The 14,606-nt window shown below is 43.9% G+C and overlaps 1 protein-coding gene across 1 annotated transcript in view; it reads left to right on the top strand.

Moving 5' to 3' along the window:
* Nucleotides 1–14,606, top strand: part of LOC138658224 (receptor-type tyrosine-protein phosphatase alpha-like) — a 210,577-nt gene that overhangs the window by 10,383 nt on the left and 185,588 nt on the right. The window contains exon 4 of the mRNA XM_069745730.1: nucleotides 11,886–12,062. Coding sequence (XP_069601831.1) covers nucleotides 11,886–12,062 — 177 coding nt within the window. The remainder of the gene's footprint in view (nucleotides 1–11,885; nucleotides 12,063–14,606) is intronic.

Below are 14,606 nucleotides of genomic sequence, written 5' to 3'. Positions count from 1 at the left end.
GGGAGAAATAGACTTGGCACTCAGCTTTGTTATGAAGTTTTGATGGGTTCAAAGTAGTCTACAAAAACGTTTTGTTTTGGTCACAATCGGCCTTCATCTGTTACTACAGAACAGAAAAATTGAAGACCGAACAAAAATAAATACAATAACCAAATATGGTATATCATAATAGAAACAAAGTATTTGCAAAATAAGAGAAAACTGTTGTACTATATGAATATACGCAGAATACTTCCAATAGTCATAGCTAATGGTTAATAGGGTGTTGGGAAACCGTACAATTCAAAAATTGTACTGAAAAGAGAATTCTCAATATATATACCAGACCGTAGTGGGAGGAGGTGCGTAATGGTGTTATAGCGGGAAGAAAAGCATCCATCCCAGTTAATGTATATACAGTTAGGTCCATATATATTTGGACAGAGACAACATTTTTCTAATTTTATTTATAGACATTACCACAATGAATTTTAAACAAAACAATTCAGATGCAGTTGAAGTTCAGACTTTCAGCTTTCATTTGAGGGTATCCACATTAAAATTGGATGAAGGGTTTAGGAGTTTCAGCTGTAATTGGACAGATTCAATAATTTTAAATAAAATGTTCATTTTTAGTACTTGGTTGAAAACCCTTTGTTGGCAATGACTGCCTGAAGTCTTGAACTCATGGACATCACCAGACGCTGTGTTTCCTCCTTTTTGATGCTCTGCCAGGCCTTCTGTTGTGAATTCTGTGGCTGAATTCACTCCTGTGGTCACAAGTGGTACTGCAGCTTCTGAGCTTCCTCCCTCAGGTGTTCTGGTGAGCTCGTTGGCTGCTTTGTTATTTAACTCCACCTGATTCTGTCTTCCTTGCTCCTTGTCAATGTTCCAGTGTTGGATCTGAGCTTCTGGATCTTTCCTGTGGCCTGCTGCTCTGCTTAGATAAGTGCTTCTTTGCTTTTGTTGCTACTTTTTCTGTCCAGCTTGTCATTTCGTTTTGCTGGAAGCTCTGAGACGCAAAGGGTGTACCGCCGTGCCGTTAGTTCGGCACGGTGGGTCTTTTTGCCCCCTTTGCGTGGTTTTTTGCTTTAGGGTTTTTTGTAGACTGCAAAGTTCTCTTTGCTATCCTCGCTCTATCTAGAATATCGGGCCTCACTTTGCTGAATCTATTTCATCCCTACGTTTTGTCTTTTCATCTTGCTAACAGTCATTATATGTGGGGGGCTGCCTTTTCCTTTGGGGTATTTCTCTGAGGCAAGTCAGGCTTGTATTTCTATCTTCAGGCTAGTCAGTTCCTCAGGCTGTGCCGAGTTGAATAGGTAGTGTCAGGCGCAATCCACAGCTGCCTTTAGTTGTGTTTAGGTTAGGTTCAGGTATTGCGGTCTACAGAGATTCCACGTCTCAGAGCTCATTCTATTGTTTTTGGGTTATTGTCAGATCACTGTATGTGCTCTGATTGCTGGCACACTGTGTCACTGGATTGCCTACATAACAGTACAAGGAGACAACCTAATGATTCTCAATAGAGGGAAAAAAGAAGTTCTGACATCATTTTTTTTTCTCAGCTCTGTGTTCAGTCTTTTTTTTCCCCTAGACATTTGGGTGCTTCAGGACACAGGTGTGGACATGGATATTCAGGGTCTGTGCTCTTCAATGGATAATCTCGTTACACATGTACAAAGGATTCAAGATACTATTGATCAGAAATCTATGTTAGAACCAAGAATTCCTATTCCTGATTTGTTTTTTGGTGATAGAACTAAGTTTCTTAATTTCAAAAATAATTGTAAGCTATTTCTGGCCTTGAAACCTCATTCTTCTGGTAATCCTATTCAACAGGTTTTGATTATTATTTCTTTTTTGCGCGGCGACCCTCAGGACTGGGCATTTTCTCTTGCGCCAGGAGACCCTGCATTGAGTAATGTCAATGCGTTTTTCCTGGCTCTCGGATTACTTTACGATGAGCCTAATTCAGTGGATCAGGCTGAGAAAAATTTGCTGGCTTTGTGCCAGGGTCAGGATGATATAGAAGTATATTGTCAGAAATTTAGGAAGTGGTCAGTACTCACTCTGTGGAATGAATCTGCGCTGGCAGCTTTGTTCAGAAAGGGTCTCTCTGAGGCTCTTAAGGATGTCATGGTGGGTTTTCCTATGCCTGCTGGTTTGAATGAGTCTATGTCTTTGGCCATTCAGATCGGTCGACGCTTGCGCGAGCGTAAATCTGTGCACCATTTGGCGGTATTGTCTAAGATTAAACCTGAGCCTATGCAGTGCGATAGGACTATGACCAGAGTTGAACGGCAAGAACACAGACGTCTGAATGGTCTGTGTTTCTACTGTGGTGATTCCACTCATGCTATTTCTGATTGTCCTAAGCGCACTAAGCAGTTCGATAGGTCTGCCGTCATTGGTACTGTACAATCCAAATTCCTTCTGTCCATTACCTTGATATGCTCTTTGTCATCGTATTCTGTCATGGCGTTTGTGGATTCAGGCGCTGCCCTGAATCTGATGGATTTGGATTATGCTAAACGTTGTGGGTTTTTCTTGGAGCCTTTGCGGTGTCCTATTCCGTTGAGAGGAATTGATGCTACACCTTTGGCCAAGAATAAACCTCAGTACTGGACCCAGCTGACCATGTGCATGGCTCCTGCACATCAGGAGTTAATTCGCTTTCTGGTGCTACATAATCTGCATGATGTGGTCGTGTTGGGGTTGCCATGGCTGCAAACCCATAATCCAGTATTGGATTGGAACTCTATGTCGGTATCCAGCTGGGGTTGTCAGGGGGTACATGGTGATGTTCCATTTTTGTCAATTTCGTCATCCACCCCTTCTGAGGTCCCAGAGTTCTTGTCTGATTATCAGGATGTATTTGAAGAGCCCAAGTCCGATGCCCTACCTCCGCATAGGGATTGTGAGTGTGCTATCAATTTGATTCCTGGTAGTAAATTCCCTAAAGGTCGATTATTTAATTTATCCGTGCCTGAACACGCCGCTATGCGCAGTTATGTGAAGGAATCCCTGGAGAAGGGACATATTCGCCCATCGTCATCACCACTGGGAGCAGGGTTCTTTTTTGTAGCCAAGAAGGATGGTTCGCTGAGACCGTGTATTGATTACCGCCTTCTTAATAAGATCACTGTTAAATTTCAGTACCCCTTGCCATTGTTATCTGACTTGTTTGCTCGGATTAAGGGGGCTAGTTGGTTCACTAAGATAGATCTTCGTGGTGCGTATAATCTGGTGAGAATCAGGCAAGGAGATGAATGGAAAACTGCATTTAATACGCCCGAGGGTCATTTTGAGTATCTAGTGATGCCGTTCGGACTTGCCAATGCTCCATCTGTATTTCAGTCTTTTATGCATGACATCTTCCGTGAGTATCTGGATAAATTCCTGATTGTTTACTTGGATGACATTTTGATCTTCTCAAATGATTGGGACTCTCATGTGAAGCAGGTCAGAATGGTTTTCCAGGTCCTGCGTGCTAATTCTTTGTTTGTGAAGGGATCAAAGTGTCTCTTCGGTGTGCAGAAAGTTTCATTTTTGGGGTTCATCTTTTCCCCTTCTACTATCGAGATGGATCCGGTTAAGGTCCAAGCCATCCAGGATTGGACTCAGCCGACATCTCTGAAAAGTCTGCAAAAATTCCTGGGCTTTGCTAATTTTTATCGTCGCTTCATCTGTAATTTTTCTAGCATTGCCAAACCATTGACCGATTTGACCAAGAAGGGTGCTGATTTGGTTAATTGGTCTTCTGCTGCTGTGGAAGCTTTTCAGGAGTTGAAGCATCGTTTTTGTTCTGCCCCTGTGTTGTGTCAACCAGATGTTTCTCTTCCGTTCCAGGTCGAGGTTGATGCTTCTGAGATTGGAGCAGGGGCGGTTTTGTCACAGAGAGGTTCTGGTTGCTCAGTGCTGAAACCATGTGCTTTCTTTTCCAGGAAGTTTTCGGCTGCTGAGTGTAATTATGATGTGGGCAACCGAGAGTTGCTGGCCATGAAGTGGGCATTCGAGGAATGGCGTCATTGGCTTGAAGGAGCTAAGCATCGCGTGGTGGTATTGACTGATCATAAGAACCTTACTTATCTCGAGTCTGCCAAGCGCTTGAATCCTAGACAGGCCCGTTGGTCGTTATTTTTTGCCCGCTTCGATTTTGTGATTTCGTACCTTCCGGGCTCTAAAAATGTGAAGGCGGATGCTCTGTCTAGGAGTTTTGTGCCCGACTCTCCGGGTTCATCTGAGCCGGCGAGTATCCTCAAGGAAGGAGTCATTGTGTCTGCCATCTCCCCTGATTTGCGGCGAGTGTTGCAAAAATTTCAGGCGAATAAACCTGATCGTTGTCCGGCGGAGAAACTGTTCGTCCCTGATAGGTGGACTAATAAACTTATCTCTGAACTTCATTGTTCGGTGTTGGCTGGTCATCCTGGAATCTTTGGTACCAGAGAGTTAGTGGCTAGATCCTTCTGGTGGCCATCTCTGTCACGGGATGTACGTACTTTTGTGCAGTCCTGTGGGATTTGTGCTAGGGCTAAGCCCTGCTGTTCACGTGCCAGTGGGTTGCTTTTGCCCTTGCCGGTCCCAAAGAGGCCTTGGACACATATTTCGATGGATTTCATTTCTGACCTTCCCGTTTCTCAAAAGATGTCAGTCATTTGGGTGGTCTGTGATCGCTTTTCTAAAATGGTCCATCTGGTGCCCTTGGTTAAATTGCCTTCCTCCTCTGATTTGGTGCCTTTGTTCTTCCAGCATGTGGTTCGTTTGCATGGCATTCCTGAGAATATTGTTTCTGACAGAGGTTCCCAGTTTGTTTCAAGGTTTTGGCGAGCCTTTTGTGGTAGGATGGGCATTGACTTGTCTTTTTCCTCGGCTTTCCATCCTCAGACTAATGGCCAGACCGAACGAACCAATCAGACCTTGGAAACATATCTGAGATGTTTTGTTTCTGCAGACCAGGATGATTGGGTGTCCTTTTTGCCGTTGGCTGAGTTCGCCCTTAATAATCGGGCCAGCTCGGCTACCTTGGTCTCTCCATTTTTCTGTAATTCTGGGTTCCATCCTCGTTTCTCTTCAGGACAGGTTGAGTCTTCGGACTGTCCTGGTGTGGATTCTGTGGTAGACAGGTTGCAGCAGATCTGGACTCAGGTAGTGGACAATTTGACCTTGTCCCAGGAGAAGGCTCAACTTTTCGCTAATCGCAGACGCCGTGTGGGTCCCCGACTTCGTGTTGGGGATCTGGTTTGGTTATCTTCTCGTCATATTCCTATGAAGGTTTCCTCTCCTAAATTTAAACCTCGTTTTATTGGTCCGTATAGGATTTCTGAGATTCTCAATCCTGTGTCTTTTCGTCTGACCCTCCCAGACTCCTTTTCCATACATAATGTATTCCATAGGTCGTTGTTGCGGAGATACGTGGCACCTATGGTTCCATCTGTTGAGCCTCCTGCCCCGGTTTTGGTGGAGGGGGAATTGGAGTATATTGTGGAGAAAATTTTGGATTCTCGTGTTTCTAGACGGAAACTCCAGTATCTGGTTAAATGGAAGGGTTATGCTCAGGAAGATAATTCCTGGGTTTTTGCCTCTGATGTCCATGCTCCAGATCTTGTTCGTGCCTTTCATGTGGCTCATCCTGGTCGGCCTGGGGGCTCTGGTGAGGGTTCGGTGACCCCTCCTCAAGGGGGGGGTACTGTTGTGAATTCTGTGGCTGAATTCACTCCTGTGGTCACAAGTGGTACTGCAGCTTCTGAGCTTCCTCCCTCAGGTGTTCTGGTGAGCTCGTTGGCTGCTTTGTTATTTAACTCCACCTGATTCTGTCTTCCTTGCTCCTTGTCAATGTTCCAGTGTTGGATCTGAGCTTCTGGATCTTTCCTGTGGCCTGCTGCTCTGCTTAGATAAGTGCTTCTTTGCTTTTGTTGCTATTTTTTCTGTCCAGCTTGTCATTTCGTTTTGCTGGAAGCTCTGAGACGCAAAGGGTGTACCGCCGTGCCGTTAGTTCGGCACGGTGGGTCTTTTTGCCCCCTTTGCGTGGTTTTTTGCTTTAGGGTTTTTTGTAGACTGCAAAGTTCTCTTTGCTATCCTCGCTCTATCTAGAATATCGGGCCTCACTTTGCTGAATCTATTTCATCCCTACGTTTTGTCTTTTCATCTTGCTAACAGTCATTATATGTGGGGGGCTGCCTTTTCCTTTGGGGTATTTCTCTGAGGCAAGTCAGGCTTGTTTTTCTATCTTCAGGCTAGTCAGCTCCTCAGGCTGTGCCGAGTTGCATAGGTAGTGTCAGGCGCAATCCACAGCTGCCTTTAGTTGTGTTTAGGTTAGGTTCAGGTATTGCGGTCTACAGAGATTCCACGTCTCAGAGCTCGTTCTATTGTTTTTGGGTTATTGTCAGATCACTGTATGTGCTCTGATTGCTGGCACACTGTGTCACTGGATTGCCTACATAACAGCCTTCACTGTGGTGGTTTTCAGTTGCTGTTTGTTTGTGGCCTTTCTGTCTGAAGTTTAGTCTTTAACAATTGAAATGCAGCTCAATTGGGTTGAGATCAGGTGACTGACTTGGCCATTCAAGAATATTCCACTTTGCTTTAATAAACTCCTGGGTTGCTTTGGCTTTATGTTTTGGGTCATTGTCCATCTGTAGTATGAAATGACGACCAATCAGTTTGGCTGCATTTGGCTGGATCTGAGCACACAGTATGGCGGCTCTGAAGACCTCAGAATTCATTCGGCTGCTTCTGTCCTGTGTCACATCATCAATAAACACTAGTGACCCAGTGCCACTGGCAGCCATGCATGCCCAAGCCATCACACTGCCTCCGCCGTGTTTTACAGATGATGTGGTATGCTTTGGATCATGAGCAGTACCACGCCTTCGCCATACTTTTCTCTTTCCATCATTCTGGCAGAGGTTGATCTTGGTTTAATCTGTCCAAAGAATGTTCTTCCAGAACTGTGCGGCTTTTTTAGATGGTTTTTAGCAAAGTCCAGTCTAGCCTTTTTATTCTTGATGCTTATGAGTGGCTGCACCGTGCAGTGAACCCTCTGTATTTACTTTCATGCAGTCTTCTCTTTATGGTAGATTTGGATATTGATCCGCCGACCTCCTGGAGAGTGTTGGTCACTTGGTTGGCTGTTGTGAAGGGGTTTCTCTTGACCATGGAGATTATTCTGTGATCATCCACCACTGTTGTCTTCCGTGGGCGCCCAGGTCTTTTTGCATTGATGAGTTCACCAGTGCTTTCTTTCTTTCTTTCTCAGAATGTACCAAATTGTAGATTTTACCACTCCTAATATTGTAGCAGTTTCCCGGATGGGTTTTTTCTGTTTTCGCAGCATAAGGATGGCTTGTTTCACCTGCACGGAGAGCTCCTTTGACCGCATGTTTATTTCACAGCAAAACCTTCCAAATGCAAGCACCACACCTCAAATCAACTCCAGGCCTTTTATCTGCTTAATTGAGAATGACATAACGAAGGGATTGCCCACACCTTTCCATGAAATTACCATGGAGTCAATTGTCCAATTACTTTTGGTCCCTTTAAAAACAGGGTGGCACATGTTAAGGAGCTGAAACTCCTAAACCCTTCATCCAATTTTAATGTGGATCCCCTCAAATGAAAGCTGAAAGTCTGAACTTCAACTGCATCTGAATTGTTTTGTTTAAAATTCATTGTGGTAATGTCTATAACCAAAATTAGAAAAATGTTGTCTCTGTCCAAATATATATGGACCTAACTGTAGTTAAGAAAAAAAGGAATGAGGCCAAAAATGCCTTCCGGCTTATGTGGCTATTTCAGAGAATGGTCCAACCAGGGATCCCGGTATAAGGAGTTATACAACATCTATCACCTTTAGGATAAGTATCTTATAACAAGACCCATATGTCCCCTAGTGTTGGCCAAAGAGGCCAAGAGTGCTTACCATAAAGAGTAGCGTACCGGTGTGTCATGCAGAGGACGCAGTATCCACCGCTAGTCAGCTGTGTCTGTAAACACCATGCAGAGTTTAAATGGTTGAGAGTCGGGGCTAGCGACCGGGTGAGCCGCCTATCAGTGCTATGTATTGGCCGGCGGAAGTGGCGTCACAGGAAGAACATGGCCGTGCGTTCCACAGTAGCAGCCTATGCATTCCAGGATAACGGTGCGTGCCAAGTACCGGAAATGGCATATCCAGGAAGGTGATACTATGGAAAGCGATTTATAAATAATAGCGGATAGTGACCGGCAGGTGTGTCGGCGTGGACAGGGATCTGGACAAAACCGCAAATTCAAGAAGCATCAATATATGCGGCTCTGAAAAAGGAGGCTAAGACTTAGTGACATGAGGCAAGCAGTTACGTATAGAAGTATATAGTAACATGACACATTCTACTTTTTGAAAATAAATGTAGCACATACAGTATGTACCAATAACAACTTATTGAGGCCCTTAGGATGAAGGGAGTCTTGGATGTGGATCCAGTATGCTTCGCGGCGTTTTAGTAGTTTTATCCATCGCTGCCACGCCTTCTGGGATATGGTATATGTTCAATGATTTGAAACTGTAATTGTGAGATCCTATGATTACATGTGATGAAATGGTAGAGGATTGGAAGGAGAAGATTTCGGCACCTGATAGTAGACTTATGTTTGGAGATTGTGTTTGGAACTTATCTATGTGTGATGAGCACCTTGAACCCCCAGGAACTTCATAGAAGTTTAGAACGTTGAGCTGCAAAAATAAAAAAAAGCATTTTTGTGGAAAAATTTTTTTTATCTTATTTAGCCCCAAATTTTACTTTTTTATAAGTGTGACAGGAGAAATTACACTATACAATTTGTTGTGCAATTTCTCCTGAGTACGCAGATACCCCATCTGCGGGGGAAATCTACTGTTTGGGCGCACAGTAGGGCTCGGAAGGGAAGGAGCGCCATTTGTTATTGAATGCAAAGTTTGATGGAATATTTAGTGGACGCTATTTCATGTTTGGAGAGCCCCTGATTTGCCTAAACAATAGAAACACCACACAAGTGACCCCATTTTGGAAACTAGACCGCTTCAGAGAATTTATCTAGATGTGTGGTGAGCACTTTGAACCCCCAGGTGCTTCACAGACGTTTACAACGTAGAGCCGTGAAATTTTTTTAAAAATTTCCCACAAAAAAATTATATTTTCCTATCGCTACGACAGCACCCCAACGAGAGAGGGGATCCACCCACCTTCCGGACAGGAACCTACAGGATTTAAAGGGGCGGTCCCCCTCACCACTCCAGTTTTGGGTTCCTGTCCGGACGGCGGGAGCTTGCAGGATGGACTTACCCGGGTCCACCATGCCTCTGTGCGGTGTCTCTAAGGAACGGCAGAATCGGCGGCCCGGAAGCAGCGTCGGGGGTGTCCTGCGTGCAGACCCCCCTCATCTGGCCATGCGGAGCGCATTCCATGAGGGGGGCAGTGCTATCCTGGTCCGCAGTTTGAGCGCGCGGTTCAGCGTTCACAGCTGCCTAGCCTTTGCTGGTTCGGTTTTATAGGGGGACCCCATGTCAATTTTTTTCCGGGGATCCCCTGCAAACTAGCCAGTAAAGGGTAAGCAAACAGTTGTGAGCTGATATTAAGATTGGGAACCTTTTCACTATTGGCTCCTTCTGTCGAGAGATGCAGAAACCTTGCAGAAATTTCTGCCAGCAAATACGCAACGTGCGCACAAAGCCTAAAAGTCACTTTTTTTTTTGCAGAAACTAGTTTTTGTTTCGCCGAATTTTGAGAGCTCTAATTTTTCCATATTTTGGCCCACAGAGTCATGTGAGGTCTTGTTTTTTGCAGGATGAGTTGACTTTTTTATTGATATTTTTGGACACGACACTTTTTGATCGCTTTCTTTTTGTTTTTGGGAGGCGGAGGGAAAAAACATCAGCAATTCAGGTATTTTTTTTGGTGTTTTTTTTTAATGATCTGCTTTTGGTAAAATTGATAAGGCAGTTTAATTCTTCAGGTCAGTACGATGACAGCGATACCTCATTTATAGTATTTTGTTTGTTTTTGTGCTTTTAAGCAATAACAATTATTTTATAGAGAAAAAATTATATTTCCATTGCTTTATTCTGAGGGCTATAACTTTATTTTTCCGCTGATGGAGCTGTATGGGGGCTCGTTTTTTATGAAACAAGATGACGTTTTCAGCTGTTCCGTGTTTTTTTACATTTGTTTTTTGATCAGGTTTTATTCCACTTTTTCTTTGGCTGTATGATGAAAAGCATAATTTTTTTCCTCATTTTTTTTTAAGGTTTTCACAGAAGGGGTTAACTGGTGGGAAAGATTTAGAGGTCGGGTCGTTCGGAATGTGGCAATACCAAATTTGTACTTTTTTTTATCTAAAAATATTTATTTATGGGCACAACATACTGTATATATATATATATTTTTATCTTGTCATTTTTAAAACAAAAATATTTTTACCTTTTTTTAAAAACTTTTTTTTGTGAAGTCCCTGTATGGGAATTTCACTTTCTGCAGTCTGATCGCATTTCTAATGTATTGCTAGGCACGGTCAGCCCCGCAGACACAAGTTAGTTAGATCATGCACTGCTCTACTCTAACTTGCTAGTGCCTGGTGACCCGGATGTTGTCATGATGACATCAGGTCACCATGGTAACGATTGGGCCCCCATGATGACGTGGCAGATGGGGCTCCCTCCCGCTGCGTGCCTGCTAAATGCTGCTATCGCTAGCGATCACTGTATTTACGGGGTTAAAGTGCTGAGAGCCGTGCGGGCAGAGCTCCTGGTGCCGAGTGTTCGCTGTCAGAATCAGCTGACACCCAGCGGTGATCACGCATGCAAATTGCTATGAAGGATCCATATGTCCAAAATCGGCACGTACCAGCCAACCTGGACGTGTGGATAAATTCAAGGTCATAAAGGGGTTAATCTTATAATGGTGCAATCTAATCTGAATTCCCTTTAAATGGCTGCAGAGAAGATGACCTGTGGTTAATGGGAATCTGTCAGCAGGATCTCACCCCAATGCGATTTATATGAGCTTTTATCTCTGTCAGGTCCCGCAATCCCTTTCAATGGTTAGTTTGTTTTTCCGTTACTGAGAAACTAAAGTATGTAAATGAGGCTGAAGAGCTATGGTAGATCTGAAGCCTCTGTCACTCAGTTCCCTGCTTAGTGCCACCTCCTCCTATTTGACTGATGACTCCTTACCCTGAGGTCACACAGTATAGAGACTGTCAGTCGAGCAGGAGGAGGAGGCACTGGGCAGTCAATAGAGCTGGAGTGACAGAGGCTTCCGATCTACCATAGCTCTTCAGTCTCATTTGCATTTGTATTCAAACACTAATTACCCAGTAATGGAGGAACGGACTGGCCATGTAAAGGTATCGCTGGACTTGTCTTTGATAGAGCTACAGGCACATATAAATGGTTTTATGAGTGAAATCCTGCTGACGGATTCACTTTTAGAAAAACAGCAGATCCGCCAGATACGCATGCAGTAAGATAATAGCAGGGTTATCCGGTCTCTGCTCTCCATGTCATGTGTGGTCACTTTCCATAATGGTGTCGTTGATACAAAATATGTGCCCAAAAGATCGGTGGTGGAAAACAAGATGCTTCAGTGTAGAGGAGCGAATGGCTTCAGGGTGAATGGAATTCCTAGAAAATTTGTCAGAATCCAATTATTTTATGATTAAACTTGCACAAATATAGTGTTCTGCTGGATTCAAAATGGAGGAGCAGGTAAAACATATTCATGGGGGCCTCCGCTGTCCTCTACGGTCAGGTCACCGCTGCCATCTTTGGCATCTTCTGGAATGGAGAACTTTGGAGTCTCCTTGATTGGCTAAGTCATGATGTCAGCACATGAGGATGTGGACTGTGGACAATCGTCATCGTCCATCCAGTGATTATCCTTCTTATATTACAGCTCAGTGTCGGCGTCCGGATGGTGAGGGGGTGATCCCGGCAGAGAAGGAGTTTTATTATAAGGGTGAAGATCTACAAGTGAGATGTCAGGATGGATATCGTCTGTCACCATACGGGTGGACCCGATGTACAGACCCCCGGACAGATAAGGAGTGGGAGCCTTCCCCGCAGTGTATCCGTGAGTAGTGTATACATGGTTTGAAGGGTAAAATCCTGCTGACGGATTCACTTTAAGAAAAACAGCTGATCCACCAGATACACATTCAGTAAGATGATGGCTGAACAATCCTGATAACAGGGTTAAACCGTCCCCAAACTTCATGTCATGTGTGGTCACGCTCTATAATAGTGTCAATGATACAAAATGTGTCCCCAAAAGATCGGTGGTGGACAACCAGATACTTCACTGTACAGAGGAGCGAATGGCTTCAGGGTGAATGGAATTCCTAGAAAATTTGATTTCTCAGAATATAATTTATGATGAATCGGTAATAATACTTCTTATATTACAGCTCAGTGTCAGCGTCCGGGTGGTGAGGGGGTGATTGCGGCAGGGAAGGGGTTTTATGATAAGGGTGAAAATCTAGAAGTGAAATGTAAGAATGGATATCGTCGGTCATCATCAAACGGGTGGACCCGATGTACAGACCCCTGGACAGATAAGGAGTGGGATCCTTCCCCGCAGTGTATCGGTGAGTAGAGTAAGGCCAGCGTCACACTCGGCATAAGACAATACGGTCCGTATATTACGGCCGTAATACGCAGAAAAGTCCCCAAAATAGTGGTCCGTAGCTCCTCCGTAGGCAGGGTGTATCAGCGTATTTTGCGCATGGCATCCTCCGTATGTAATTCCTATGTCATCCGTACTGCGTGTTTTTATCGCTGGCTTGCAAAACCGACATACGGCTATACAAGGGATCCATGTGTAAAAAAACAACATAAAAACATATATACTGTCTATATATATATATATATATATATCAGTAGACACATATATGTATATATATTAATATTTCATACAGCGCGTGATAGCTTTAAAGCCGGTAATTCAATTACCGGCTTTTGCTTTCTCCTTCCTAAACCCGACATGATATGTGACATGATTACATACAGTAAACCATCTCATATCCCCCTTTTTTTTTGCATATTCCACACTACTAATGTTAGTAGTGTGTATGTGCAATATTTGGCCATTCTAGCTATTAAATTAAAGGGTTAAATGGCGGAAAAAATTGGCGTGGGCTCCCGCGCAATTTTCTCCACCAGAGTAGTAAAGCCAGTGACTGAGGGCAGATATTAATAGCCTGGAGAGGGTCCATGCTTATTGGCCCCCCCCTGGCTAAAAACACCTGCCCCCAGCCACCCCAGAAAAGGCACATCTGGAAGATGCGCCTATTCTGGCACTTGGCCACTCTCTTCCCATTCCCGTGTAGCGGTGGGATATGGGGTAATGAAGGGTTAATGTCACCTTGCTATTGTAAGGTGACATTAAGCCAAATTAATAATAGAGAGGCGTCAATTATGACACCTATCCATTATTAATCCAATACTAGTAAAGGGGTAAAAAAACACACACACATTATTAAAAAGTATTTTAATGAAAAAATCACAAAGGTTGTTGTAATATTTTATTCTTCGCTCAATCCATCTGAAGACCGCTCTGTAACAAAGAAAAAATAATAAACCAACAATATACATACCTTCCGAAGATCTGTAACGTCCCACGATGTAAATCCATCTGAAGGGGTTAAAATATTTTACAGCCAGGAGCTCTGCTAATGCAGCGGTGCTCGTGGCTGTAAAACCCCGGGGAATGAAGGTAAAGTAGGTCAATGACCTATATTTACCTTCATTCGCGGTGATGCGCCCACTGCTGGTTGTCCTCATATGAACTCGAGCCTGGGAGCTTTCTAGGAAAGTTCCCACGCTCGAGGGACAACCAGCAGAGGGCGCCTCACCGCAAATGCAGGTAAATATAGGTTATTGACCTACTTTACCTTCATTCCCCGGGTTTTACAGCCACGAGCACCGCTGCATTAGCAGAGCTCCTGGCTGTAAAATATTTTAACCCCTTCAGATGGATTTACATCGTGGGACGTTACAGATCTTCGGAAGGTATGTATATTGTTGGTTTATTATTTTTTCTTTGTAACAGAGCGAGGGTTTTCAGATGGATTGAGCGAAGAATAAATTAGTACAACAACCTTTGTGTTTATTTCATTAAAATACTTTTTAATAATGTGTGCTTTTTTAACCCTTTACTAGTATTGGATTAATAATGGATAGGTGTCATAATTGACGCCTCTCCATAATTAATTTGGCTTAATGTCACCTTACAATAGCAAGGTGACATTAACCCTTCATTACCCCATATCCCACCGCTACACGGGAATGGGAAGAGAGTTGGCCAAGTGCCAGAATAGGCGCATCTTCCAGATGTGCCTTTTCTGGGGTGGCTGGGGGCAGATGTTTTTGGTCAGGGGGGGCCAATAACCATGGACCCTCTCCAGGCTATTAATATCTGCCCTCAGTCACTGGCTTTACTACTCTGGCGGAGAAAATTGTGCGGGAGCCCACGCCAATTGTTTCCGCCATTTAAGCCTTTAGTTTAATAGCTAGAACGGCCAAATTTTGCACATACACACTACTGACATTAGTAGTGTGGAATATGCAAAAAAATGGTGATATGAGATGGTTTACTGTATGTAACATGTCTCATATC

The sequence above is a fragment of the Ranitomeya imitator genome, chromosome 1, assembly GCF_032444005.1.
Source record: "Ranitomeya imitator isolate aRanImi1 chromosome 1, aRanImi1.pri, whole genome shotgun sequence".
Taxonomy (NCBI): Eukaryota; Metazoa; Chordata; class Amphibia; order Anura; family Dendrobatidae; genus Ranitomeya; species Ranitomeya imitator.
Note: the sequence above shows the minus strand (reverse complement) of the source record. Positions and strands in the feature narration are given on the sequence as shown.